Raw genomic sequence first — 25,419 nt, 5'->3', positions numbered from 1 at the left:
ATGTGTTACTGTTATTCTGACTTTTTTTGGCCATGATAAAGATTACTTTAGTTATCCCTATGAAGACACTCTGGATTTGGGGTCCCCAGTTTCTTGGTTTCACTTCTAAACGTGTTTGGAGGTGGTTCCCAAAATTTTGCTTTGTTTCAAACTCTGACGTCAGATGCACTTACTAACATTTCATCTTATCTGAAGTCCTTGCAGACCTTGGATTGTCATCACAAATTCACCGTCAGATGCTCAGCACTGATTTTCCATTTCCCACTTGGTAGAGCCCTGGTCAGCGCTCATTCTGATCTCATGATACTGCACTTCTCTCCCAAACTGTTTTACTGCAATGCATTCCCATGTTTCAGGGTAAAGTGGTAGCATATTTAATGAAGGCAACATTTTTATTTTTGGTGAAAATCCATGGTAACTGTAACTGCAGTTATGTGTCCTACGGTCTCATTAGCCATTGGCTTACCAGCATTTTGTGCAGGAAGTATCAATGCATCATTACCTTGAAGTTATGAGATGACTCAGGTGCTAACGTCTAAAACAGTAAAATGGAACAGAATTTCTAGAAGCTACTGAGATTGTTTTTCCCATTCAAGAAGCAAACCAACAGTGACACACCCTAAGATTAGAGACTCTCATTTTATATGCTGTGGCCAGCACACTAAAGTATGAAAATATTGCCTTGCAAATAGCAGACATGCAAAACATATTTTAAAAATAAATGGCTCTTATCCAGTGACAGTGTGGGAATTTGTGTCTCTGAGTATATGCGTCTGGCTCGGTCTTTGTTTCTCTTATATTGCTGATGTTTTCCAAAAATCTAAATAGGAAAAAAAAAATTTCATTTCTGCCTTTACTTTCCCAGGCTTATCAGAAAGGAGCTGCTCCTAAGAGCCGAATTCTTCCAGTTGGTGGCAAAGTATTAACCTCAGACAATGAATACAATTTATTATCCGATCGGCATTTTCCAGACCCTATTGGTAAGTTGTTTGAGCACCCTTTCCCAAGGGAAAATTCCTAACTTTGCTTCACTTAGCTAAACTGATAGCTCCAGATGGGGGAGGAGGATTTCACTGTCCAGAGATATTTGACTTTAGCAGGAGGTCTTTGTCCCAACTTGGGAGGATGTTGTGACAGCTACTTAGTGAGTAAATGGCAGTGATGTGCTGAATACCTCACCATTCACAGGACTGCCCTGTCAAAGGAAGAATTATCTGGTGAAGAATACCAGTAGTTGCAGGGTGGAGGAAACCTTGGACCAGACATGCATTCTCCATAGATAAATGGAAGATGCACTTCTCTGAATTTTGGTAAACATTGGGCCACTTCTATTATTTTAAATCACATTCAGTGATATTGCGCTTCTAATGCATACAAAGTGTGCCACTGGTTGGATATCTCGAGGCTTTGAATATATCACAAACTTTAATAGCAGTGCACAGGACAGCAGAAATAAATAGATAGGATCCCCTCTGTGGGATGGTCAAATCGGTCTCTTGGGAAGTCAGCCTGGGGCTGTCAGGAAATATTATGTTTCTAATTTCAGGATGATATGCAATAAAATATCCTAAATCGACAAAATACTTGTAAACACTCCAGTAACTCAGAGCCACTGTGTTTTTTTTTTTTTCTTTTAAAATGATATTAGTTAACCTCTCTCTAAATAATAGCTGAAAGCTGCTATGGAAAGAGCACTGAGCTGAGATTTGGGTGATTGAATTTTTATCTAGTTCTCATGCTTGAACCTCTTAGGTTTCTGTTTCTCCAACACTGGGACCATGAATTAAGAAACCAGAAGGATCTTTTCAACTCTGCCATACTTCAATTCTCATTCATTCCACTTTTCATATGCAGAGACAGTGATGGATTATATATCAACCAAATAGAGTATCTTATAGAGATTCATGAAATGTGGATAATGCAATAACTCCATCTGGCTTTGTGTAAATCATACTGCACAATAATTACTTGGTTTCTTGAAGAGAGCCCTGGTTCTTATTAATGGTATGATCCTTTCATTAGAATTTATGGAGAAAATGTAACCATTTTATACATTGTTATTTCCGTGCAGAATGCTTAGCATAGTGTTTTTAATAACACTACTTGGATTAGTACATGGATCATAAACCTAGATTAGCAAACTATTGCTAAGTAATTCAAGCTAAAGCAAGGCTTTATGTGCATAACACATGTTATTATATTTTCTCTCAACATCTACTCATGTGCTATCTTCGCTCTGGTGCTGCTGTAGAAATGGGAATACCAACATGTTTTAAAATCTCTCCAAAAGAACTTTCCAAAGAAATGAGTCTGAACAGACATTATATTTGTTGATTTATTGATGAAATTAGAAGCAATCAAAGGGATAAAAAACACAAGGCCTGTGTGACTAATGCCTTTTGGCCTAGGATTTCAGATGGAGACATTTCAATGTTTTTTTTTTTTATTGTGTGGTATGACCTTCTTAGTTTTAAAAATAGAATATACTACAGTAGATCATTTGTATAGCCTTCTAACTCAGCTCAGAAAAAAATGTAGACTAGTGGCATCTGGAAAATAGTTGTAAAAGGTTAAATGAGATAACTAGAGACTTATTGTAAATTGTATGGTACTTGCTGAGTCTTTTACATGCAAAGGGTCAATGTTGCTTCCGGTTGTTTGTACAAAATTAGGACATTTTAAAAAGGGCAAGAAGAACTGTTTCACAAAACATGTGTGGTACTGATTCTACTGAATAAAAAAGGCACAATAAAGATAGCAGGGATTAATGTCCCTTGAGAAAAAGTGATATAGGTTTATCAATAATAATATCATCTTTACACAGTATTCTGCTAAAATGAAGTGTCCTAATTACCCCCATGTTTTGATAAAATGATTCATTTATTTAGAATTTTGCTAATTAGAATCTAGTTCGCTGACACAACAACAAAATAATAAAATTAAAAGCATAAGATTTTATTATCTTGCCAAAAATACTTGATATCAGCAGTCCAGTGCTCATATGACACATCCTAAATGTCAGGGACTCTCTTAGCAATCTGCCCCTTTATCTCTAGGATGTAGCCCTTATAAGTCCACGGTGGCTGCTGGGAGCACTGGCCACATGTTTTTGCTCCAGAAAGCTGGAAGGGAAAAAGGAAGGAGACAGAAAAATTCCCTCTCTTCAAGGATATTACCAGAAGGTTCAGAAAGTTTATCTGACACTGCTGTTTAAATCCCACTGCCCAAAACTTAGTGGCTGTGTTACTTCAAACTACAGTGGAGGCTGGAAAGCTAGTCTTGATTCCATGCAGATAGTCGCTCAGCTAAAAATCAGAGATTGCTATGGTGTTGGATTGGAGTCAAAGATATCAGAATGAGCTTGTATTTTTAAAATACATCACTATTTAGCCTTCCGCGATATCTATTATCTATCTAGCTGTGTGTGTGTGTGTGTGTGTGTGTATACAGATATTAATATTTGTTCATGGATTTATGAATATACTTTCACACACTCCTTGGGCTGTCTACTGAGAGGTCTGGAGCAGGAATGAATGAATCAATCAATCAATCAAAAATAGTATTGTATTACTGAGAAAGATACTGTGTTACACCTGGAGGTCCTGCTATAGCACTCAATCATTCATTCTTTTGTTTGTACACTTGTATGCTGATTCGTCCTGATGTTACATGCCAGGTATTTGGCTGGGCACTGGTGGGCCGAAGTTCTTGTTCTCAGTGCTTTTTACTGTTACATTCAGATTTCAGGTCACTAAGACAGGGCTACTCTCTATGCCTCAGGAAATGTAGTCTTTATCTATGTCAGTTTTGATTTATTAACTTACCAGTACCAAGACTCAGTTCTGAAGCCCACTTTATAGTTTATTCACTTTATCTACTTTTATGTCCTTTATCCACTTCTTTGTATGTGTAATGCTTTTATTTGTTCTCAAGAGGGTTCTTCTTAACCTTCCTTTCCTTGAAGCTGGTGCCTTATGTAGGTAGAGAATGGAACTGATTTTTTTCCTTCTGTCTGTTCTGCATGACTCTGAAAAAAAGCCAGAGCTCATTTAACCAAGTGCCATGTCATATAAATGGAACACATGTGAGGGAACAAAGTTTAGGTAGGGGATCTGATGGCAGCATGGTTGACATGAGTTTCTTGGAATTACTTTTGAAAGAGAAGCAAAAAGTTCATTGTTTCTGGTATTGACAATGTAGGACACTTATTCATTCAAGAAACTGTAGTTGAACATCTACTAGGTTCTGTAACTTGCTCTAGTCTGAGGGTATATAAAGTATCCATCCTCTAAGGGATAGACAGTGACTCAACTTCCTGAGGGAACCAGACAACGTGAGAACCAGGAGGGGAATTTACCTCACTCTGTGCCCACTACCCTAAGTATGGGTGCCAGACATGAAAACAATCACATTATTCTCGATGAACAAGGTGTTCCCCACCTATGGGAGGGGTGTTAGGATAGATGCTGCTCAGGTAGGCAGGTGAGCAAGCACAGGACCAGTAGGGACCAGCCAGCTATGTCTGTGGGTCATTTATAGGCAAGACCCACAGGGTCTTCTGCTGAGTGCGACATAGAGACAGCTGGAGGATCTACAGCTCTCACTTCCCCACCTGTAGATCGCCTCACTCCTCTCCCCATTCCATGGACTGCCCCAGAGGCTTGTCTTCACAGCCTGAGACTCATATTTTATTATTTTTTAAAGATTTATTTATTTATGCATACCAGAGCTGGGGTACAGGCCAGTAGTGCAGGGTGGGAGTGGAGGGTGAGAGGATTTACCAGAGACAGAGCCTGGAACAGAACAGGCCGACTGACGAAGGACTGAGGGGAGCAGCTCGCGGGTCAGGAGAGGTCTGCCACGCCATGTGGGTCACCTCCTTGGCCGCGAATCGAACTCATGCTGCAGTGGCTGTGGATAACTTCATACTGCTGTGCTTTCACCCCTTGCACCACCAGAGAGGCCCGAAACACATATTTTAAGTAAAAGTTAATATATCTTAAAATGTCTTTGCATTTTCCACCTTTCATTAGCATCCAGCGAGAAGGAGACCAGCCAGCCTTTTGTGGCCCTGCCGAAGGAGTTCCCCGTGTACCTGTGGCAGCCATTCGTCAGGCACGGCTACTTCTGCTTCCGGGAGGCCGCGGAGCAGAGGAAGTTCAGCGCCCTGCTTTGCGACTGCATCCGGCACCTGAACCATGGTAGGCGGCCGACTGCCTCATCCCATTGCCTTTCCTCGATGCTCCTGGAGGGACACTGTTAGAGTGATTTCTAGAGAGAGCCGCAGAAGTTGCTGCCCCCTAGGAGAGGGAGCCAAGTGGAGACTGCCTTCCTACGGGTTGCCGACTGGCTCTGGGCGGCCTCGATGGCACCGGTGGGCAGCAGGAGAGGCGCGCACTCCCGGCGCCAGGCCGGTGCGTGTAATTCAGCCTCCTTCTTTTCCTTAATCAAAATGACAGCAAGAATGTGTTATTGTCCCTGGTCCAGTCTTAGTTCTGCCAGCATTTCTTATTAATTATCGCTTTTATTTCGGAATAACAATCACTCAGAACTTCTGAGGTGACAAAATTGATTACCTGGAGAACCAGTAAACCGAACACCTTTGGATGTTCTGATTCCCTGGGCCCATACGGGGTCTTGATTTCGCTCTGCTAACAGCTTGCTGAGTGATGTTGGGACTAATGCTGTCGGCCTGTAGGTCTGTCGACCACAATTGCTATCAATCACTTTGCCCACATTAAGAGTATGTCTAAATAAGTATATATACACATATTACATCTCTCATAACTGTCATTCCAGTGTATGATGTTTTTGGTGTCTTGATGTGAATGCTGGTTTTTTTTTTTTTTTTTTTAACTCTACCTTCAGTTACAGATAACTGATCTTTGGACTTTCGGCATTTGGGAAGGCAGCCAAATATGGGGGCTGATTCTGATTCTGAACCAGGTTTTAGAGATTGAGTAACGAACCCTGAAAGCTCTTCTCTCTGGGGTCTATAGTCAAACAGAGGAGGAAAACTCACTCACAACTTCACAAGATAACTTGATAGTTACATTACTGAGTTACAGTGTTAACAGGGTTACTGCACAGTCAGAAAAGGGATTCATATTTGCTCATCAGGAGAGACCTCATATGAGCCGAGACATTTGAATTGAGTCACCTCATCCCCTTGTGCTAATTGAGTTAATTTTACTGTACTCTTACTTTAGAGTCCTGGGGCTTCCCTGGGAGTGTGGGTCCCTGGGTGAGAAAGTCACACATGATACAGATTGTGTTCTGGATTTTAGCTGGTGCAATCCACAGGGGCTAAGGAAAAAAGGTAATGTCACTGTTTTGCTATAGCAACTCTGAGCAGCATTAGCCACAGTACTGGCTCAACATTACCTAGAGGCTTTATAAAATTAATATCCTTATTTATAGCTTGCCTTTTGGTTTTGGTGTTTTAGAGACCTTCCCCGCGGCTACCTGCTCCTCTAGCTCATTTTTCAGTATCCTGACACCTTGATGGGCAGGGCTTTGGTCTAGATGAAGCATTTGGTTGGCAACAGACATAAGAACCATGAAGTTGCACTTCAGAAAGAATGTTCCAGCAGGATGGAACTTGCTTCATTCCCCCGCACCCCCTTCCTTGCACATAATAGGAATATCTCTGGGGAGTTTTTGGATGCCATGTAGCCTGCATTTAGACTCCTTTTATGGAAGATTTCAGCAGATTCAAATACCACTTTGCTTTTGAGGACGTTATCAAAGGTGCTCAGAGGATGAGGTTAGGCACATGCTCTTGGTTCTGTGTCATATTCTTCTGTCTAGAAACCACTTTTTCCTCTCAGAGGCTTTGGGCAGACTTAATGTGATTTGGCACAATTTCAAGCAGCTTCAACAAGAATCAAAGAGCATCATCATATTGCAGGAGTCAGTCTGGGGCTGCCAGGGGCCAAAGCACTCACAGTCCTGCCCCTCCTGCCTTCCTTTCTGCTGTGTGACAAGCATTCCACCCTCTTTACTGTCTCACATTTTTACTTCAGTGTCTTCCTGTTCTTCATTATATGATTTTGGGTGGACTAATAAGAGGTTCACAAACTCAAGTTAACAATTATTTTTTCCTTTGTTACTGGAAAATTCCAGAAGTCTCTATAATATTGGGGCTGTGATTAAGGCCAGAAACCCTGAGGAGATACCCCATCCCCACTTCCAAAGCAGGAGCTGATGCTGGGTTTCTATCTACTCACAGATCCTCAAGGCCCAATTTTATTGAGATTAATTGGCTTATAATATTGTGTTAGTTATAGGTGTGCTATATAGTAATTTGATAGGTGTATATAGTGAAAAGTGATCACCACAATAAGTCTAGCTGACATCCATCACCACAGTCACTACTTTTTTCCTTATGATAGGAATTCTCAAGATCTATTTTCTTTTCTTTTTTTTAAGATTTGTTTGTTTATGCATACAGAACTGGGGTACAGGTCAGAGGTGCAGAGGTGGTGAGAGGATTCACCAGAGACAGAATGGGGAGCAGAACAGGCAGATCGACAAAGTACACTGCTGAGGCAACAGGAGATGAAACAGGAGAGGTCTGCGGTGCCATGTGGGTCACCTCCAGCATGGGGATTGAACGTGCACAGAAGCAGCTGCAGGTGGCTTGCAGTGCTGCGCTTTAACCCATTGCACCATCAGGGAGGGCCCCAAGATCTATTTTCTTAGCAACTTTCTAATATGCAATATAGTATATTAACTATAGTCACCATGTTATATATTACATCTCTGTGAGGTATATATAAATGTTTGTTATAAAAGTTTGTGCCTTCTGATCCCCTTTGCCCAATCCCCACTTCTCCCTGACACCCTGCCTTTGTCAACCACTAACCGTTCTCTTCATGAATTCAATTTTTTTAGGTACTACCTTTTAGTGATGTTATACAGTATTTGTCTTTCTCTGTCTGATGTTTTACTTTGCATAATGCCCAAGGTATGTATGAGCAAGCAAAGGGCTCTCTGCTAGTCTGTCCTTCAAGACAAGGAGCTTCTCTGAATGGTCCAAAGATCCTTTACATTCTTGGGGGTCATAAGCTGTACTTATGTTTGTTTTTGGCACCTCTTTGTTGAGTTGACCAAAGAAAATAAGATAAATCACATCAACAGTGAACTAACTATCAAGCCCACAGCATGACAGTTCCTAGAGCCTCGGCTGGGCCCCAGCTGTGAAATCACTCAGCCACCCTCTCTCCCCGCTTCAGGAAGGTCTGAGTTCTAAATGTCTGTGACACACATGGGGACTTGCATAAGGCCAACATGTTCTAGGACAGTCCTAGTGTCCGAAATTCCATTTGATTCTTCAGAACTTTGCAAAAGATAGTCATTGCATTGATGTGGCTAGAGTGAGAATTCTCAGCAAACACAGAGAACTACACTCATGGGGGAGGATAGTGACTGTTCTCACTGTGAGTCACGTTTATCATTCCTTGGCACAGGAGTTTGCAAGAAGAGGGTATGTGGGGAGGGGAGGTGACAGAGCCTATGTGATTGGTGCTGAGATGGGAGAGAGGAGCTAAGTGAGAGGGAAGATGGGCTGCCCCCAGGCTGTGAAGCATTGCAATGTGCATGATTTAGAGCTTATTCCAAGAACAGCTAGAAACCAGGAGAGATTTTAAGCAGATAAGTGGCAGCCTTATCCTCTTTCTAGAAGAGTCACACTGGCTGCTGTCTGGGAAGTCACGTGAAGGCTGTGTGTTGGGTTGCCAGGTACTTTGACCATGTAAGAAACGTTGACAGGCAACGGATGGCGGCAGCCTGCCCCAGAGTGTGTGGGTGGTGAGGGCTTCCTGGAAAAGAGAGATCTAAGAAACAGAAGCAAGGGGACGTGAGGCTAGAGAGCATGAGGCAGGGCCATGGAAGAATCAGGGGAAAGTCCCAGGTTTCTGCCATCTCTGAGTTGGGTACCTGGGGTGAGAGGTGCAGTTTTTAGGGACTCTATTCAGTGTTGCAGATGTTAAGTTGGAGAACTCCATGGACATCACAGTGAGGAAGTCTTGCAGTGTGTGGACACAGCTGAAGCCCAAGCACAATATGGAGTGGATATATTGGTGTGAATCCAGCAACCTATGAGTGGTCCTTGAAGCTCTGGTTGACTTTGTAGGAAGAGTGTTGGTTGGGAGACCTGAAAAGGCACAGATGCTGGCTCTTATATCTCTATCCCTGGCATTTAGCCAAGTGTCTGGTTTCTGGTACAGGCTCTGTAAATATGGTCATCCTCCTGTGTATGTGTGTGTGTGTATAAAAGAATTAGGGTATAGGCCAGAGGGTGTGTGTGTGTGTGTGTGTGTGTGTGTGTGTGTGTGTGTGTGTGAGGATTCACCAGGACAGAGCAGGGAGCAGAACAGGCAGATTGACTAAAATTCACTGCTGAGGGGAGCAGCAGGTGAGATAGGAGAGGTCTGCTGCACCACGTGGATCAGTTCCCTGGCCCAGGATTGAACTCAGGCCCCAATGGTGATAGCATAGAGACTTAACTCCTAGAGGGGCATGCTCTTTAGGTTTTGCGAATGTGCCCACATGTGAAAATGTGGGCCATTGTATATTGGTGCACCCTGAAGATGATTGTATTCAAAATGTGAATTGGTGCTTTTATGTTAAGTACTAATTTATTCACTCATTTCATGGGTCTGTGATCTGCTATTGAAACTTTAAGCAACATGTTCGTCAGGAACGTGATGAACATGAAATTCAGTGACTTTGTTTGGGACTTGTGAGATTCTGTGACTCAGGATGTAGTAGATTCACCCTTTTTCTTACCTACTCAACTGCCAGTGTCTCTTGCTCACTTTATGTCAAGTTCACTGCTACCAACCTGCTTTGGGGCTCATATAAAAGAACATTCCCAGAGGCTTGTTGCTGATTCTATTTTTTCCAATTACTATCATCTCTTACATATAACTGTCAGATAAATCATCTTTACAGGCAATTTTTGTTTAAAAATTTTTAGTGGCACTGCCATTGTCAAAAAAGATAAAACACTTCATTACAAAGTTGGCTGAGCCCAGTTCCTATTACCCTCAAGCATAAGACTCTCTCTCCCCACAGCCCTGTGGCTCTGGCCCTTGAGTGGGAATTTGGCGAGGGCATCGTTGGTCTTTGTCTGCACATAGACTGCCCCCTCCTCTCATCCAGCATTTAGGTTCTCTCTTGCTTTCTTCAGATAAGAAAAAGCTGCAGGCTGAGCCCAGAGACATGTTGATATTTCACTAATGCCTACTATCTGTCTCCTGATGAGGTCCTTACATGTTTTGCTGTACATTGTCCATTTTACTTGTGGTTGTCCCATTGCCCTGAGTCTATTTCAAGTTCCTCAAGGAAGATCTTATCTTATCCTTTGTATCTATCCCCTTGAAATGCTCACATATCTTATCAAAAAGTGGTTCAAAGACACAAATGAATAGTTAACTGTTAATATGAGAGTGAACTGATTCTCAAATTAAAGTGGCCTTTTAGAGATGACAGTTATAAATATGGTGTTGTTACGGGGCGGTGTGTCCTGCCATTATAATGTGCTTGTAGTGACCAATGCAGGGAAGGTCCTTTGGGCTGTTCAACCACGGGTGTAATAGGATGAACCACACTGGGGACCAGACTGTTACAGGGCAACCCAAAGGGGAATGAGATAGCCTGGGTGTGAGTCCTCATCTGCACACACTTAAAAAAAAACTCAGAACAAGACCCAGGGGCAGGCACACATAGAAAGGTTAATAAAGGTTTATTTATAAGGGAAATGAAAAGAGGGGGAGGGGAAAGAGAGAAGTTAATTGGTTAAGATGCCCTACTGGTAACACTGCCTGAGCCGGGACTCCACGTGCATGCTGAAGGCAGGCAAGACCAAGCGCCCTCTAGGCCCACATGTGTTCTGTTTTATACCAAGCAATGATGTTTAACTTCACCCTTAGTTCCCACCAGCCCCCCCTTCAAGAAGTCGAGTCATGGCAGATTTATGGCATCCCATCAGGAAGTTTTTGTTTTTTTTTTAAAGATTTATTTATTTATGCATACAGAAATGGGGTACAAGCCAGAAGTGCAGGGATGGTGAGAGGATTCACCAGAGACAGAGTGTGGAGTAGAACAGGCAGATCGATGAAGTACACTGCTGAGGGGATCAGAAAGCGAGACAAGAGAGGTCTGCCATGCCATGTGGATCTCTTCCATGGTGGGGGATCGAACTTGCACTGAGGCGGCTGCGGCTAGCTTGCAGTGTGGTGTCCTTACCTGTTGTGCCACCAGAGAGGGCCCATGATGGGAGTGTCATCTTTGACTCCTGGGATTTCTTTGACATGGAGGTGGGGGTGAAGTCCATTCAGGACATATGTTCCCACAACAATATGGACTAACTCACAAATGCATTAGCATGAGTGAGTAAAGGGATTTGTTAACTAAAGCCTAAAGGGTTTGGGAACCAAGATGTCAGATGTTATAAGGCAGCCATCACTGGCTAAATGGTGATTCAGGGACAAAGAAGAAATGCTTGCAAAGTTGTGTTCAGCTGGGCTGTGCTAGCTTGAAGGGCAACCAAGACAGCCAAGGAACAAACCCTGCTGTCCCCATCATTGTAAACACTAAGGGAGAGAGCTGGTAGGGTGCTTGAGAAACATGAGGGCTGAAGAAGGTTGTACAAAAGATTTTGATGGAAAGAACGCAATCATAAAAAACACCCTGCAAACTGCTGCTTCAGGTTGGCCTGGTTCAATCACTTATGACAATTTTGATATCCTCGATGCTTGTGATGGAGCAGTCAGGCTGAGTGAAGCAGCAGCAGTGATTAAACTGTGGAATTGGTTGCTGTGGGTGTTCCCTGCCTGGAGCTCTTCTCCCAGAAACCCATGTCAAATCAAACACATTTATTAGATTTGATTTTGACACTTGCAGATTTTAGATGCTCAATAAATGTTGCAGAGTTGAACTTGCATTTTAAAGTAGAAAAGGATCTTACGATTCAAATCAAAGAAAACAAATCCTTTTTGGTGTGTTTGCTTGAACTTGCTAGTTGTGCTCTTCAGAACCTGACCACAGGTCCATGTTCACTCATTTAATTTCTTGCAGCAGCGTGTCCTCCTCCCTTGATTGCCTGTGAGACAAACTCTATCTTTGATACATTAAACGTCTGGTATAGGCATCAGTTGACTTTCACTGCAAACATAAAATCAATTTTATTTGTCATCTATGAAAATAGCCTTCTAAATTTGTGACACATGCTGGTACTCATAGACACGCATACCTATGAGTTAGAAAATTCTTTTTTTTTTTTAAGATTTTATTTATTTATTCATAAAGAACTGGGGTACAGGCCAAAGGTACAGGGGCAGTGAGAGGATTCACCAGAGACAGAGCAGGGAGCAGAACAGACTGACTGATGGAAGTACACTGCTGAGGGGAGCAGCGGGTGGGCCAGGAGAGGTCTCCCGCGCCATGTGGTCACCTCCGGGGCAGGCGGGGATTGAACTCATGCGGAAGTGGCTTTTGCTTCTTAGTGCTGTGCTTTAACCCAATGCGCCACCAGGGAGGGCCCTGAGTTAGAAAATTCTAACTATGCTTGGGCCCTTTTAGAAATTTTACTACAGATAAAAACTGACTGGACGTTGAGAGAGAAAAGTACTGTTTCTGTAAACGGCTTTTTAAATGCTTTTACTTACAAATTATTCTCTAGTACATATCTGTTACAAGCATTGTAAACACAATGCTTGCTAACTACTGTTTAACAAATCACTAGGTATCAGTTTTCAGTCTTTACGGGATTATCTCATACAAATTCTTTCAGAGTATTCTCTCTGCCTGGTAACTATATTCCTTTCTTGAGTATAATCTGTGCTCTTAGCTTAACTCAGTTCAGACTCAACACAAATATTTTCTCTGTTCTTTTGTTTCCTATTTTCTCTTAAATTATTGCTTCCTCCTTGTTTATTGTTCATAAAATTCTAAATTTGGAAGGGACTTTAGTGGTCACCTCTCCCAACCCCCAAAAGTTTATTAATCATAAGTAATGGTAAGTGATAGTGATATACTTGCTGAAGTAGTTAAATGCTAGAAGAGTAGATGTTCTAATACCTAATCCTTGGCATCTGTTTCAGTTTTGTGTCTTTTTGGCATTATTTTTCAAAAGACCTTTCATCTAGTCATTTAAGACACATTACTGTTAAAACAGCTACTCTTGTGATACCTTTGCATGATCTTAAAAATATAAAAGTCAGGGCCCTCCCTGAACACAGCAGATTAAAGCGCACTACTAGGACGCTAGCTGCAGTCACTTCAACGAGAGATTGATCTTCGGCTAGGGAGTGACCCACATGGTGCAGCAGACCTCTCCTGTCTCCCCGCTGCTCCCCTCAGCAGTGTGCTTCATTAATCTGCCTGTTCTGCTGCCCACTCTGTCTTTGGTGAATCCTCTCATCACCATCTGCACCTCTGACCTACACCCCAGTTCTATATGCATAAATAAATAAATCTTAAAAAGAAAGTCAAACCCATAAAATGGAAAGTAGAAAAGGGGATGTGAGGGATAGGGGTAGAAGAGCTCGGGGAAAGTTGGTGAAAGAATATGCACATTTGCAGCTGTGAGGAACCAATGCAAAACATGGTCACTACACCATCATACTCTATCTGTGGCTGAAATTTGCTGAGAGTAGAACTTAAAGGTTCACAGACAAACATGTGAGGTGATGGATATATTAATTAATTCCATGGGGACCCCTTTCCAGTGTTTGCATATATCAAATCACCACAGCATTCTCTTTAATATCTTACTATTCTATATGTCAGTTATACTTAGTAGGGATGAAATTAAAAATAACAGGTTTTAAATATGCTTGTTTCATCTCATTTGTGCTTATGGATTATACTTATATTACTTGAAGCTCCAAGAACAATCTAAAAGTTGGAAATGAAGAACAGGTTCCCATCAGAAACTAGAATAAACAGAACCGCATTCTCTCAGTCATTTAACTTATAACCACCAGTGCCTATATAGTTTTAGATTTATTTGTTCCCTAAAGCTATATCTCCCTGGAACTATTTTTGAATATGTTTTTGCCCATCAAATACATTATCATTTCAGTGAATCCTCTGCTCTCTAACCATTCCCTGCATTCTTCCCCCTCCCTTCCCATTATTCCTTCCATTATGAGAATCAAGTAGTTATTTTGGTCTCAAGGTTTAAAAATCGTGCTATTTTGGCAGTTGAGAATAAATAGTAATAAAAAAAGATTAAATTAGCAAAGAGTTGAAGTTAATTCAGTATTTTTTTTTTTTGTCTGTACTATTTGGGTAGCTCTGGCTTGAGGTGCCTCAGGAGGCAGATATTATTAAGATAGACTTTGGAAAGGCTTGACTAGGAATGGAATATGGGAAGATCAAAACTCACTAAAGGACTGAGCAAATGGGAGGGCTGTTTTAATGTATAGCTAGGTCATCAACATTATAAAAGAACACTGTGTGGCATATTCCTGGACTTCTTTTAAAAATCAACACTCAGAAGAGCTTGGAGAAAATCCACATTTAATTTTGAACTCCCCATAAAAGTTAAGCACAGTTTTCTCTTGGTATATTGTTATGGAGAAACTTCCCCCATGCCCCTCCTCCTCCATAACAAAATCCATGGAAGTCCCTTATTGTGTGCCTTCCACACCTGCAGATTCAATGAAACCAACCAATACCCTTGGTTGGTTGAATCTGGGAATGCAGAACTACAGGTGTAAAAGAAAATCCACACACAAGTGGATTCAGGCGGTTAAATCCTTTTTGTTCAAGCATCATCTTTGTATTTTTAAAATTTTAATTACAGTATTTTCTGTGAAATAGTATTGGTTGACAACATTGTATATGTTTTAGGAGTACAGGTTCAATATACTCCCATCACCAAAGATAAGATAATTAATTAATTAACTTTCCAGTGTGTTATTAAAGCTTTTTCATTTTTTAATATTTTCCATCTCAGCTTCAATCCCTATGGACTTACTATCACCGGTTCACCCATGTGCTGTCACCAAAGTCCGTGCATCCCCCTCCCCCCAATTTTTGATCCCATTCCCCACCCCACCCCTTTTTCTTTCTGGCTTGTTTCACTAAGTATGACCCCTTCTAGCTCCATCTATGTTGTAAAGCTTTTTAATGTAGCTTTAATTTTGCCACATCTTTACCACTTTCTCATAATTTCTTCTTACAAATTCTCTATCTGGGAACATTTTCTTTTTTTCCTGAAATACATCCTCCAGAATTTTCTTTAGTTTGCATTTTATACTTTCTCAGTGTTTACCAAAGCATTTATTTTTGTTCTTAAGAGATTTTCACTGCCTATGGAATTCTGGATTGGCAGTTATTTTTGTATTACCACCATGACAGTGTGATAGTGCTGAGACTTAACCTCTATGTCACCAGAGAGGCCCCTGAATTGAATTTTTAATTGTGTTCTGAGTTAATACTGCTACTGCTGCTGAAAAATTGAAGCTGAAAATTTTGTTATTATTGTCATTGTTGCTCCTCTGAAAGTAATTTGACTTCTTTCTTACTTGAAAAAAATTCTCTTTGGTATTTTGCAATTTCACAAGAATATGTGTTTGCCTAGGGTTCCTGTTTATTTATACTACGTAAGAAGTCTCAAACTGAGTCTCTGATATATTGTTTAATCCATTTAGGAGATTCTAGGCCCTTACCTATTCTCTCCCAGTCTCTGTCTCTTCTCCTTTGGGAAACCTAATTAGGTAGATAACATATGTTCTTATTCTCTCACCCTCATATATTAACCATATATTTTATATTTGCATCATTTTTTTGAGCAGTTTCTGTATGTATTCTATCGGTATCAGTTTCTATATGTTTTATTTATATTTACCCTGCTTTTAAGTTTGTTCACTGGGTTTATTTTTAATTTTTATGTTTCATTACTAGCATTATTTTGATACTTTTTTGGAATAGCCATTTAAAATTTGCTCTTTAGTCACATTTTCAGTTCCTTTAATCCTCAAACATGTTCAACTTAATCTGTTTTATATTGTTTGCTAATTCCAATATCTGAGATCTTTTGGGATTATATTTTGTTTGCTGTTGTTTCTGCTGGTTATTACTCATGGTACCTTAGTAACTGTGTGCTTTGTGATTTTTTTTTAAGATTTATTTATTTATGCATACAGAACTGGGGTACAGGCCAGAGGTGCAGGTGTGGTGAGAGGATTCATCAGAGACAGAGTGGAGAGCAGAACAGGCAGAACTGATAGAGAACACTGCTGAGGGGAGCATGGGGTAGGCCAGGAGAGGTCCACAGTGCCATGTGGATCACCTCCGGGGCAGGGACCGAACTCATGCTGAAGTGACTTTAGCCTCTTAGTGCTGTGCTTTAACCCACAGGGCCACCAGGGAGGGCCCAATTTTTTGATACTGTTTCTCCAGTGAAGATTTGTATTCCTCTCACCAGGTGCTTGAGGGCACTGCTGGATATTTGGACCCTTCCACCTAATGTGAATTTAGACCATCAATGTTTTGGGAACATGAGTATGATTTTGATTTCTCAAGGGAAATATTACCTTCTTCATTCACTTCCTGGATTTGCAACAATTTCCCTTGTAATAGGGCCAAAACCGTTTTTATGTGGGTGATTTCTGCAATTTAATAGATCACTTTCTACTGGCTGAAACTTTAATTCTGATATGAAACCTCCTGGGGAGCTATGATAAGGTCCCTATCCCAGGGTTCCTGAATCAGTAGACCTGGGTTGGGTACTGAATTTGAATTAAAAAAAAAAAAATGTGTATTTATGTATGCATAGAAGAACTGGGGTGTAGGCCAGAGGTGTGGGGGCTGAGAGAATTCATTAGAGACAGGGTGAGGAGCAGAACAGGCAGGTTGACTGAAATACATTGCTAAGGGGAGCAGCAGGTGAGACAGGAAAGGTCTGAGTATGTGGTTTAGTTCCCTGGCTGGGGCTCAAACTCAGGCCATAGCAGTGATAGTATGATAGTACTGAGACTTAACCCCTGTGCCACCAGGGAGGCCCCTGAATTGAATTTTTAGTTGTGTTCTGACGTTCTGACTTAATATTCTACTTCTGCTTGGTATTTACAAGTGTGGTGCCCATAATTGGAACGTTACTACATTATCTCATTTAATCCTTACACAGTCTTGGTAGGTGTGTGTTGTTATGTACATCCTCAGTATTTTATAGAATCCTGAGGCAGCTAGAAAGATGGCTGGTTGTCAACAAGATTTTAGGCCCAGCTGTTTGACCTGAGTGCCTGCATTCTCATTAAGCCCCTGTGCCACATGGCTTCTCAATCAGTAAATATTTATTAAGTACCTACTATGGGCCTGCTATTTGACTAGCCATCATCAAAATATCTAATCACATTTCTTATTCAGGCCCAGATGGTTTGAAGTTAGTCACTTCTTACTGAACTTGCCACCAACATAGGGACTTTTGAAATGTCTGAGAGGGAAGTGAGATGCTGGACATTTGTTGAAATTCAGGTGGCAGTTGAGATACAGAAGTTCAAGAAGTTAAGTTACGAAGTTAAACCTGAAGTTGTGCCTTAACCCATGGCTATCTCCATGGTAAATTGTGGACTGCATAAATGGTCTTCAGAGTCAGAATTTTCTTGATTTATACAATATACAACTGAGAATGATCTTGTAGAGCATGTTGCAGGGGTGGGATTGAAAAATCCATGGTGCTTTGTCTTACTATGTCTTTTTTTTTTTTAAGATTTATTTAAGATTTGTGGATACAGAACTGGGGTATCTGCCAGAGGCAGGGGCTGTGAGAGGCTTCACCAGAGACAGAGTGGGTAGCAGAACAGGCAGATCGACGAAGTACACTGCTGAGGGGAGCAGCGGGTGGGTCAGGAGAGGTCTGCCACACCATGTGGTCACCTCCCAAGCAGGCGGGAATCGAACTCATGCGGAAGCGGCTTTAGATTCTCAGTTCTGTGCTTTAACCCGCTGCGCCACTAGGGAGGGCCACTATGTCTTTTTTTTTTTTTTAAAGATTTTTTTTATTTATGCTTACAGAACTGGGATACAGGCCAAAGGTGCAGGGGTGGTGAGAGGATTCACCAGAGACAGAACAGGGAGCAGAACAGGCAGATGGATGAAGTATACTGCTGAGGGGTCCAGCTGGTGGGTCAGGAGAAGTCTGCCGTGCTATGTGGATCACCTCCGGGCCGGAGATCGAACTCACACTGAAGCGTCTGTGGCCAGCTTTGCCATTCTGTGCTCCAACCCACTGTACTACCAAGGAAAGCCCTGTCTTAGTGTGTCTTTATGTTGTAAGTCCTTAGCCTTTATTTACTTAGCTTCTCGTTCAGCCTTTTCTCATGTTGTTGGATTCCTGGATAGGGTATTGCTGAGGGAAATTCTGACTTGATCTTATTTTTTTAGTATTGTGGAGACTACAAATCATGTTTCAGATGACCACCATTTAGTTGCTAATGAGATATTCCTCTTTGAAGGGACATTGAAAAGGAGGCGGGAGAAGGAAGTTGGGGAAGAGTGATGGTGTCATAATACTCCTTTTCAGACAAAACCACTCCCTACAAGTTCCCTTTCCTGTGGGAGATCAGGGCATAATCTGGGCAAGTACCAGCTAAGAAAAGAACCAAATGCTTCTATTTGTACTTGCAGTTCCTTCTCCAGCCTTCCATAAAAGGTAGAGGACTGCCCAGCAGCCCAAATGCCAAATTGGTGATAGACATTTTTTTTATGCCTACATTTCAAGGATAGATGTCTCCTTAACTGATGAGAAGTAGATGCCTAGGAATGGGATCACTGAGTCATGTGGTAGATCCCTTTGTAGTATTTAGAGAAACCTGCTTACAGCTTTCCATGGGGCTGGGCCAGTCTACATTTCCCCCGACAGTGTAAGAGGATTCCTTTTTCTCCATATCCTCATCAGCAGTTGTTATTTCTGGCATTTTTAATATGTGCCATTCTCACAGGTGTGAGCTGGTATCTCATTGTGGTTTTGATTTGCATTTCCCTGGTGATAAGTAATAAACATTTTCTCATGTGCCTGTCAACCCTCCAAATATTATTGCTTTTTATTAAGTTTTATTAGGTAGTACTAGCAGAGAGCAGAGGAATAAATCATTTTTTCCCCTAGGGAGAAAAAAATAAATGAAGAGGTAGAAAAACACTAACATAAAAGAAACTGTTAAGTGTCTCTTATATTTAGAGCATTGTCTTAGATGCATTCTCAGATGTTTCTAGATGTCTTAGTTGGGGATGGAGGGAGAAAGAAAAGCATATGGATGCTACTTGTAAACAGGACTCAGTGGGAAGATTCATCCACTCAATTGAGGTCTGAGAGCTTTGAGAATTATATTTTCCTGATATTCTAGGAGAGGTAGAATAAAAGTACTGGAAAGTAGACCAGAGACATCACCACACCCCATTCCATCTCATTTCATGTCAACTCTGGCCCATTGTGAACTGGTTACATTCAGTAGAACTTGGTGGGTCAGGCCAAATGTGTCTTTCTGCATCTTCAACTTTGTCTTTTCCTTCTTTAACCCCTGATGAGGAGAATGGTAGTTGGAGGTCTCCTGTTATTCTTTTTTCTCAATTCTTTAAGATAACAGATTAGACATTTTCAAGTCTTGACCCTGAAATGCCTTTCCACAAAGTCATAGACTTCTCTTGTCAATAGCAATGAGTCATTCTTGCCGAGCACGTAGGTAGTTTGTGTCTGTCTGGAAGTTCTTGTCATACAGAGTAGGCTGCACTTCCTGGCACTGGTGCCCTAGTCACAGACCACAAAGGGCATTCAGTGTTTTAAGTGGGCCACTATTGATATGTGTATGTGTGTATGCGCGCATATGTGTCTATTATGTGTGTTTCATGTTAGCATTGTATAAGTGTCGATTACGTGAATTGTGTGTGTGCGTGTGTATGTCTGTAAGTGTATGTGTGTATGTTTGTGGGGGGGTGTGCATGTGTACATGTGTATGTCTGTGGGTGTGTGTGTAGATATGTCGTGTGATGGGGACTTACTGCAGCTCCCTAATTGACTGCACTGATGTCATTTCATGTGCAGTCCAGGTGCTGTACTTCATATCTTTTGTACAGATACAATTCTCATATGAAGTGTTTGACTTTAAAATGAACAAATTTACCCATATGTGTGCTGATGAAGAATGTCAATAGAAAGGAAAAGAGATAGTAAATTCTGATTGGTTGAAAGGAATGCAAAACTTCCACTATTTCTTCTGTAGATAACTTGTTAACCAAGAACTTATGTTTGCTAGGAAGGTCTAAATATCATTGATTTGAAATTGATTGATTGACATTTCTGGGGGTACAGGGAAACAGTCCCCCATTTCTGGGTTCTTTTCAGGCTGGACAAGCAAACAAATAATTAGTAGGATTAAAAAAAAAAGCCAAATTTAATTGCATATGTTTAGAAAATTTCCATGACTATAAATTCTAAAGTCAATGGGATGAGGGGTTTATATCTTGAGTTAAGGAATGGGATAGGGGCCTGGGACATCAAGGAGAGAGGAGGGGGACTCAAGTGATGTAGAAGGCATGATTTCATATCATAAAACCTGTCTGTAGCTGTTTCCCTGCCTTAATATAGGGTTTTCTGATAATACAGGGAGCCCTACATCTGAGTAATCTTTTTTTTAAAAAAAAAAAAAAGATTTATTTGTGCATACAGAACTGGGGTACAGGCCAGAGGCTCAGGGGTGGTGAGAGGCTTCACCAGAGACAGAATGGGGGGTAGAACAGGCAGGTTGGCGAAGTACACTGCTGAGGGGAGCAGCGGGCGGGTCAGGAGAGGTCTGCCGCGCCATGTGGTCACCTCCAGGGCAGGCGGGAATTGAATTCATGCAGAAGCGGCTTTAGCTTCTTAGTGCAGTGCTTTAACCCGCTGCGCCACCAGGGAGGGCCGTAATCTTCATTTTTTAAGGCAACGGTTTCTTCTGAGGCCCACTGGTTCTCTACTAAACTTATCTCCGCATGGCATATGAAAAAGCCTGCCTTGGGCATGATGGGAAAGCTTGTCTAAATACTGTTGGTGAGGCCAAGCCTACAATATTTATGGCTAAGTTTGGTCAATGATGAAGCATAGGGAAAATCCCTGTCTGAGAAACTGCAAAGAGAATGTGATTTGAAGTTTTTCCATATCTAATTTTCTTTAGATTTCTAGTTCCATGTTTGGTGGTTTTAAATGAACATGTTACTGCTCTGTTCAGACCAATTATCCTTTTGCCAGGTCAGGAATCTCAGTCACTTATGGTCTAATTAAGAATTGCTGAAAATGTGAATTTCATACCTGAAGAGAAGAGAGCTGCTTTTCAATTGAAATATTATAATGAGCTAACAACCAGGGCTAAATGAACTGTTAAGCATTGTAATTTTGAAGTTATATTTCTTGTCTTTTTAACCTTCCTTCAAAGAACATGTTCTAAAATTACAAAACTATTTCTACTACCCCTTGGTTCTTTCTTCTCTTAGAAATTAGTCCTAGGCCTGTAACTCACTTAGGGACTCTGTAGTTGGTTTTCTGAAGATCTTAGCTTATATGTCATCTTAGTGAGAAAGCTGTCTTTTATCAGGACTAGAGCAAGAGCCTCTGATTTCCTCCTTAATATTTGTTCATTCATCTGTCTTTCCTCCCTGTTCTTACTTCCGTCACAGTTGGAACCACAGTTTATGGGCATTGACTGCTTACTTGTCTGACTTTCACTACTTGCAGTATTTAGGAGACAGACTGATGCCCACCTCTTGCATCTCAGCCCTGAGCATCACATCACACCATAGTTCTAATTGCAAGAATGAGCATAAGAAGCTGGTCATTCTTTAACACGTGTCTGGAAAGGATAATAGTAGCTGAGAAAGCTATCCAGAGCAGTTGGGAGGAGGGCCCATTGCTTGAATTGACAGCAAAGGCAATCTCCTTGAAAGACTCGGTTTTCTTTCTTGACTATACAGTTACTTCTTTTCTTTAAGATTTATTTATTTTGCATACAGAACTGGGTACAGGCCAGAGGTGCAGGGGCAGTGAGAAGATTCACCAGAGACAGAGTGGGGAGCAAAACAGGCAGATCAACAAAGTACACTGCTGAAGGGAGCAGAGGGTGGGTCAGGAGAGGTCTGCTGCACCGCGTGGTCACCTCCAGGGCAGGGATTGAACTCATGCTGAAGTGGCTTTAGCTTCTTAGTGCTGTGCTTTAACCCATTGTGCCACCAGGGAGGGTCCACTTAATTTCTTTTTATCCAAAAGCATATCAGCTTTCTGATTTTTTCTCATGCTCCTGTTCACTTCCTGTCATTCCAGCTTAGTCTTTCTTCTTGAGGTGAGTATTCCATTGTGTACGTATCTCACATCTTCCTGGTCTACTCATCTGTATTTGGGCAGTTAGGGTGTTTCTATAGCTTAGCTATTGTAAACAGTGCTGCAGTGAATTCTGGAGGGCATAAATCCTTTCAAATTAATGGTTTCTTTTTGGTTTGTTTGCTTTATTCAAGTAGATACCTAAGAATAGGATTGCTGGGTCATATCATAGATCCTATTTAAGCTTCTGAGAGACCTCCATACTGTTTTCCATAGGTCCTGGATCAATTTACATTTCCACTAACAGTGTAAGAGTGTTTCTCTGTCTCCTCATCTTCACTAGCTCTTGTTGTTCCTTTTTTATATAGTTCCACAGAGGGGAGGTGGTATGTCATTGTGGTTTTGATTTTGCATTTCCCTGATGATAGTGACGATGAACATTTTTTATGTGCCTGTTGGCCATCTGTTTGTTGTTTATTTTGTTTTATTTTGCTTTTGGAGAAGTGCCTTCTACTTAACTCTTTTGCTTGATTTTTGATTGGGTTATTTGTTTTCATTGAGTTGCATGCATTCTTTATAGATCTTTGCTATCAGCCTTGCTTCCAAGATATGATGTGCAAGTATCTTCTGCAATTCAGTAGGGTGTCTTTTTGTTGTAGTCAGCTTCTTTCTCTGTGTACTAGATTTTTAAATTTGATATAGTCCCCATTGTTTATATTCTCTTTGTTTTCCTTGCTGCTGCAAGACATCCTAAAGTCTAAGTCATAGAGTGTTGTGTCTGTTTTCTCTTATGTACATTATAGTTTCAGCTCTTACATTTAAGCCTTTTATACATCTTGAGGTGATTTTGTGTATGTGTGAGACAGTGGTCTAGTTTTACTCTTTAGCATGCAGCTGTCCAGTTGTCCTAGCAACATCTCCTGAAGAGGCTTTTCTTGCTCCTGTGTATCCTCTTGGCTCTTTTGTCATGGATTAACTGTCTCCACATTTGAGTGGGTTTGTTTCTGGGCTGCACATTTCAAATGGATTTTCCATTTATGGAAAATGTTCTGGTATGGTGACCATTAGTTTCCCAATAGAATTGGATTATTTTGGATTCAATTTCTGACTCTACCACTAAGGATGTCTGTTACACTCACTATACTTCAATTTCTTCATCACTAATGCAGAAGTAGTGGCTACCCCATATAAATGTGAAAATTACTGGAGATAATGCAAAGAACCCACTTAGCAGAGAAAATACTGAGTATGTATCATACATTATTATTATTTTTAAGATAAAAATTTTCTTTTGTCAAATAACTTTAATTTTTGTAATGTCATTCCATCATGTTCATTGTTTCTCTTTATTTTGTAACCTAATCATGTCCTCATATGTCTAAGAATTTTGTTTACAAAATTAATTTTTTTTACTCTGGAATTTTGAGGGGTTTGCCTACAATGTCTCCCCTGTCTTTGCCTACAATGTCTCCCCTGTCTCTGCCTCTCTACCCACACTCAACTGATATGGATCCTTTGCCTACGCCCAATTTGATTAAAGCCCACCTGCACCCCAGTTTGGGGGTTTATTTTAGGTAATTCATTACAGACCCTATCCTTCCTTTCTTTCTCTCTTCATTCTGTACAGTTCTTGTATTGACACAACTCTTGTCCCACCTCACTTCACCTTACCCCAGTCAAAGCCCTGAAGTTCTGGCTTTGGTTTTAATTTCCCGTGACTCTGATGCATATAGGTGCAGGGGTGCGGGCTGATTATCATCCCAAAGAGTTGTGGGAGGACCAGTGGCAAAGGTGAAAGCTGACTGCCTTGTGCACACCCTGCTCAGTCACCTTAGCCTGATTCAGGCCCCTGCTGAGCAGTGGAGTTCTTCTGCTACCCATGAAAACAACTCCTAACCCTTTCCTTAAAATGCCTCTTTGGGGCCCTCACTGGTGGCACAGGAGGTTAAAGCACACCACTATGAAACTAGCAGCAGCCACTTCACTACAAGTTCAATCCCCAGACTCAGAGCTGACCCACATGGTGTGGCAGACCTCTCCTGTCTGGCCCGCTGCTCCCCTCAGCAGTGCACTTCATCAATCTGCCTGTTCTGCTCCCCACTCTGTCTCTGGTGAATCCTCTCACCGCCTTCCCCCCCACCCCACCCCGCATCTCTGGCCTATACCCCAGTTCTGTATGCATAAATAAAATTTTTTTTTTAAATGCCTCTTTGGTAGCCAAAAGTCATCTAATAGAAATGCAATGAGCAGCAGAGCATACCAGCAATGCCCCTGGGTGAGCGTACCTTCCACTCCACGGCAGGGACTCCATGGCATGGTGAGCAATACCACTGGCCTGATGGCCTTGTCTGGAGAAAAAACCAGAGCGAGTATAACAGAAATCAGGTTGTGGCATGGGCCCTGCTTCTGCTTTCAGAGCTTTCTTAGTCTGTTTCCATAGGCTGGATGGTTACTGGGGAAATACACATGTAGACATATGTTCTCCCGGCCCAGGGACACAGAGGCATCAGCGATAATGTGGAAGTTGGAAAGAACCTCATAAGCTCTGCCACCATTGTCTGACAGCTGAGGACAAAGGGAAATTGAGCTTGTGCCTGGGATCATGTGGAGAGAGGGCAATGTTGATCATTGTGGCCACTTTGAAGGCAGTTTGCAGGCAGAAGAGAGTTTTAATGAGCCAGATTATTTTTTTGTGACCAATTTTGTGCTCTCCTTAGTTTTATTAAAATTTACTATCCTTTCTGTCTTTTTAAAAAAAATTATTTATTTATGCATATAGAATTGGGGTACAAGCCAGAGGTGCTGGGGCGGTGAGAGGATTCACCAGAGACAGAGTGGGGAGCAGAACAGGCAGAATGATGGAGTACACTGCTGAGGGGAGCAGTGGGCAGGTCAGGAGAGGTCTGCTGCGCCATGTGGGTCACCCTGGGGTTGGAGATCGAATTCGCACTGAAACCACTGGGGCTGGCTTGCAGTGCTGCATCCTAACCTGCTGCGCCAAGGGAGGGCCCATCTGTCTGTCTTTCTGTCTGTCCACCCATCCATCATTTGTTGATAAATTTATGTATAGAACACACCTATTAAATCTATATACTGGATCATTTCATAAATGTTAAACT

The 25,419-nt window shown here is 41.5% G+C and overlaps 1 protein-coding gene across 1 annotated transcript in view; it reads left to right on the top strand.

Moving 5' to 3' along the window:
• Window positions 1–25,419, top strand: part of FAM129A (family with sequence similarity 129, member A) — a 147,606-nt gene that overhangs the window by 70,896 nt on the left and 51,291 nt on the right. The window contains exons 4-5 of the mRNA XM_004688152.2: window positions 866–980; window positions 5,034–5,201. Coding sequence (XP_004688209.1) covers window positions 866–980; window positions 5,034–5,201 — 283 coding nt within the window. The remainder of the gene's footprint in view (window positions 1–865; window positions 981–5,033; window positions 5,202–25,419) is intronic.

This window comes from Condylura cristata, unplaced genomic scaffold (assembly GCF_000260355.1).
Source record: "Condylura cristata isolate star-nosed mole 26May11 unplaced genomic scaffold, ConCri1.0 scaffold00024, whole genome shotgun sequence".
NCBI classification, from domain to species: domain Eukaryota; kingdom Metazoa; phylum Chordata; class Mammalia; order Eulipotyphla; family Talpidae; genus Condylura; species Condylura cristata.
Note: the sequence above shows the minus strand (reverse complement) of the source record. Positions and strands in the feature narration are given on the sequence as shown.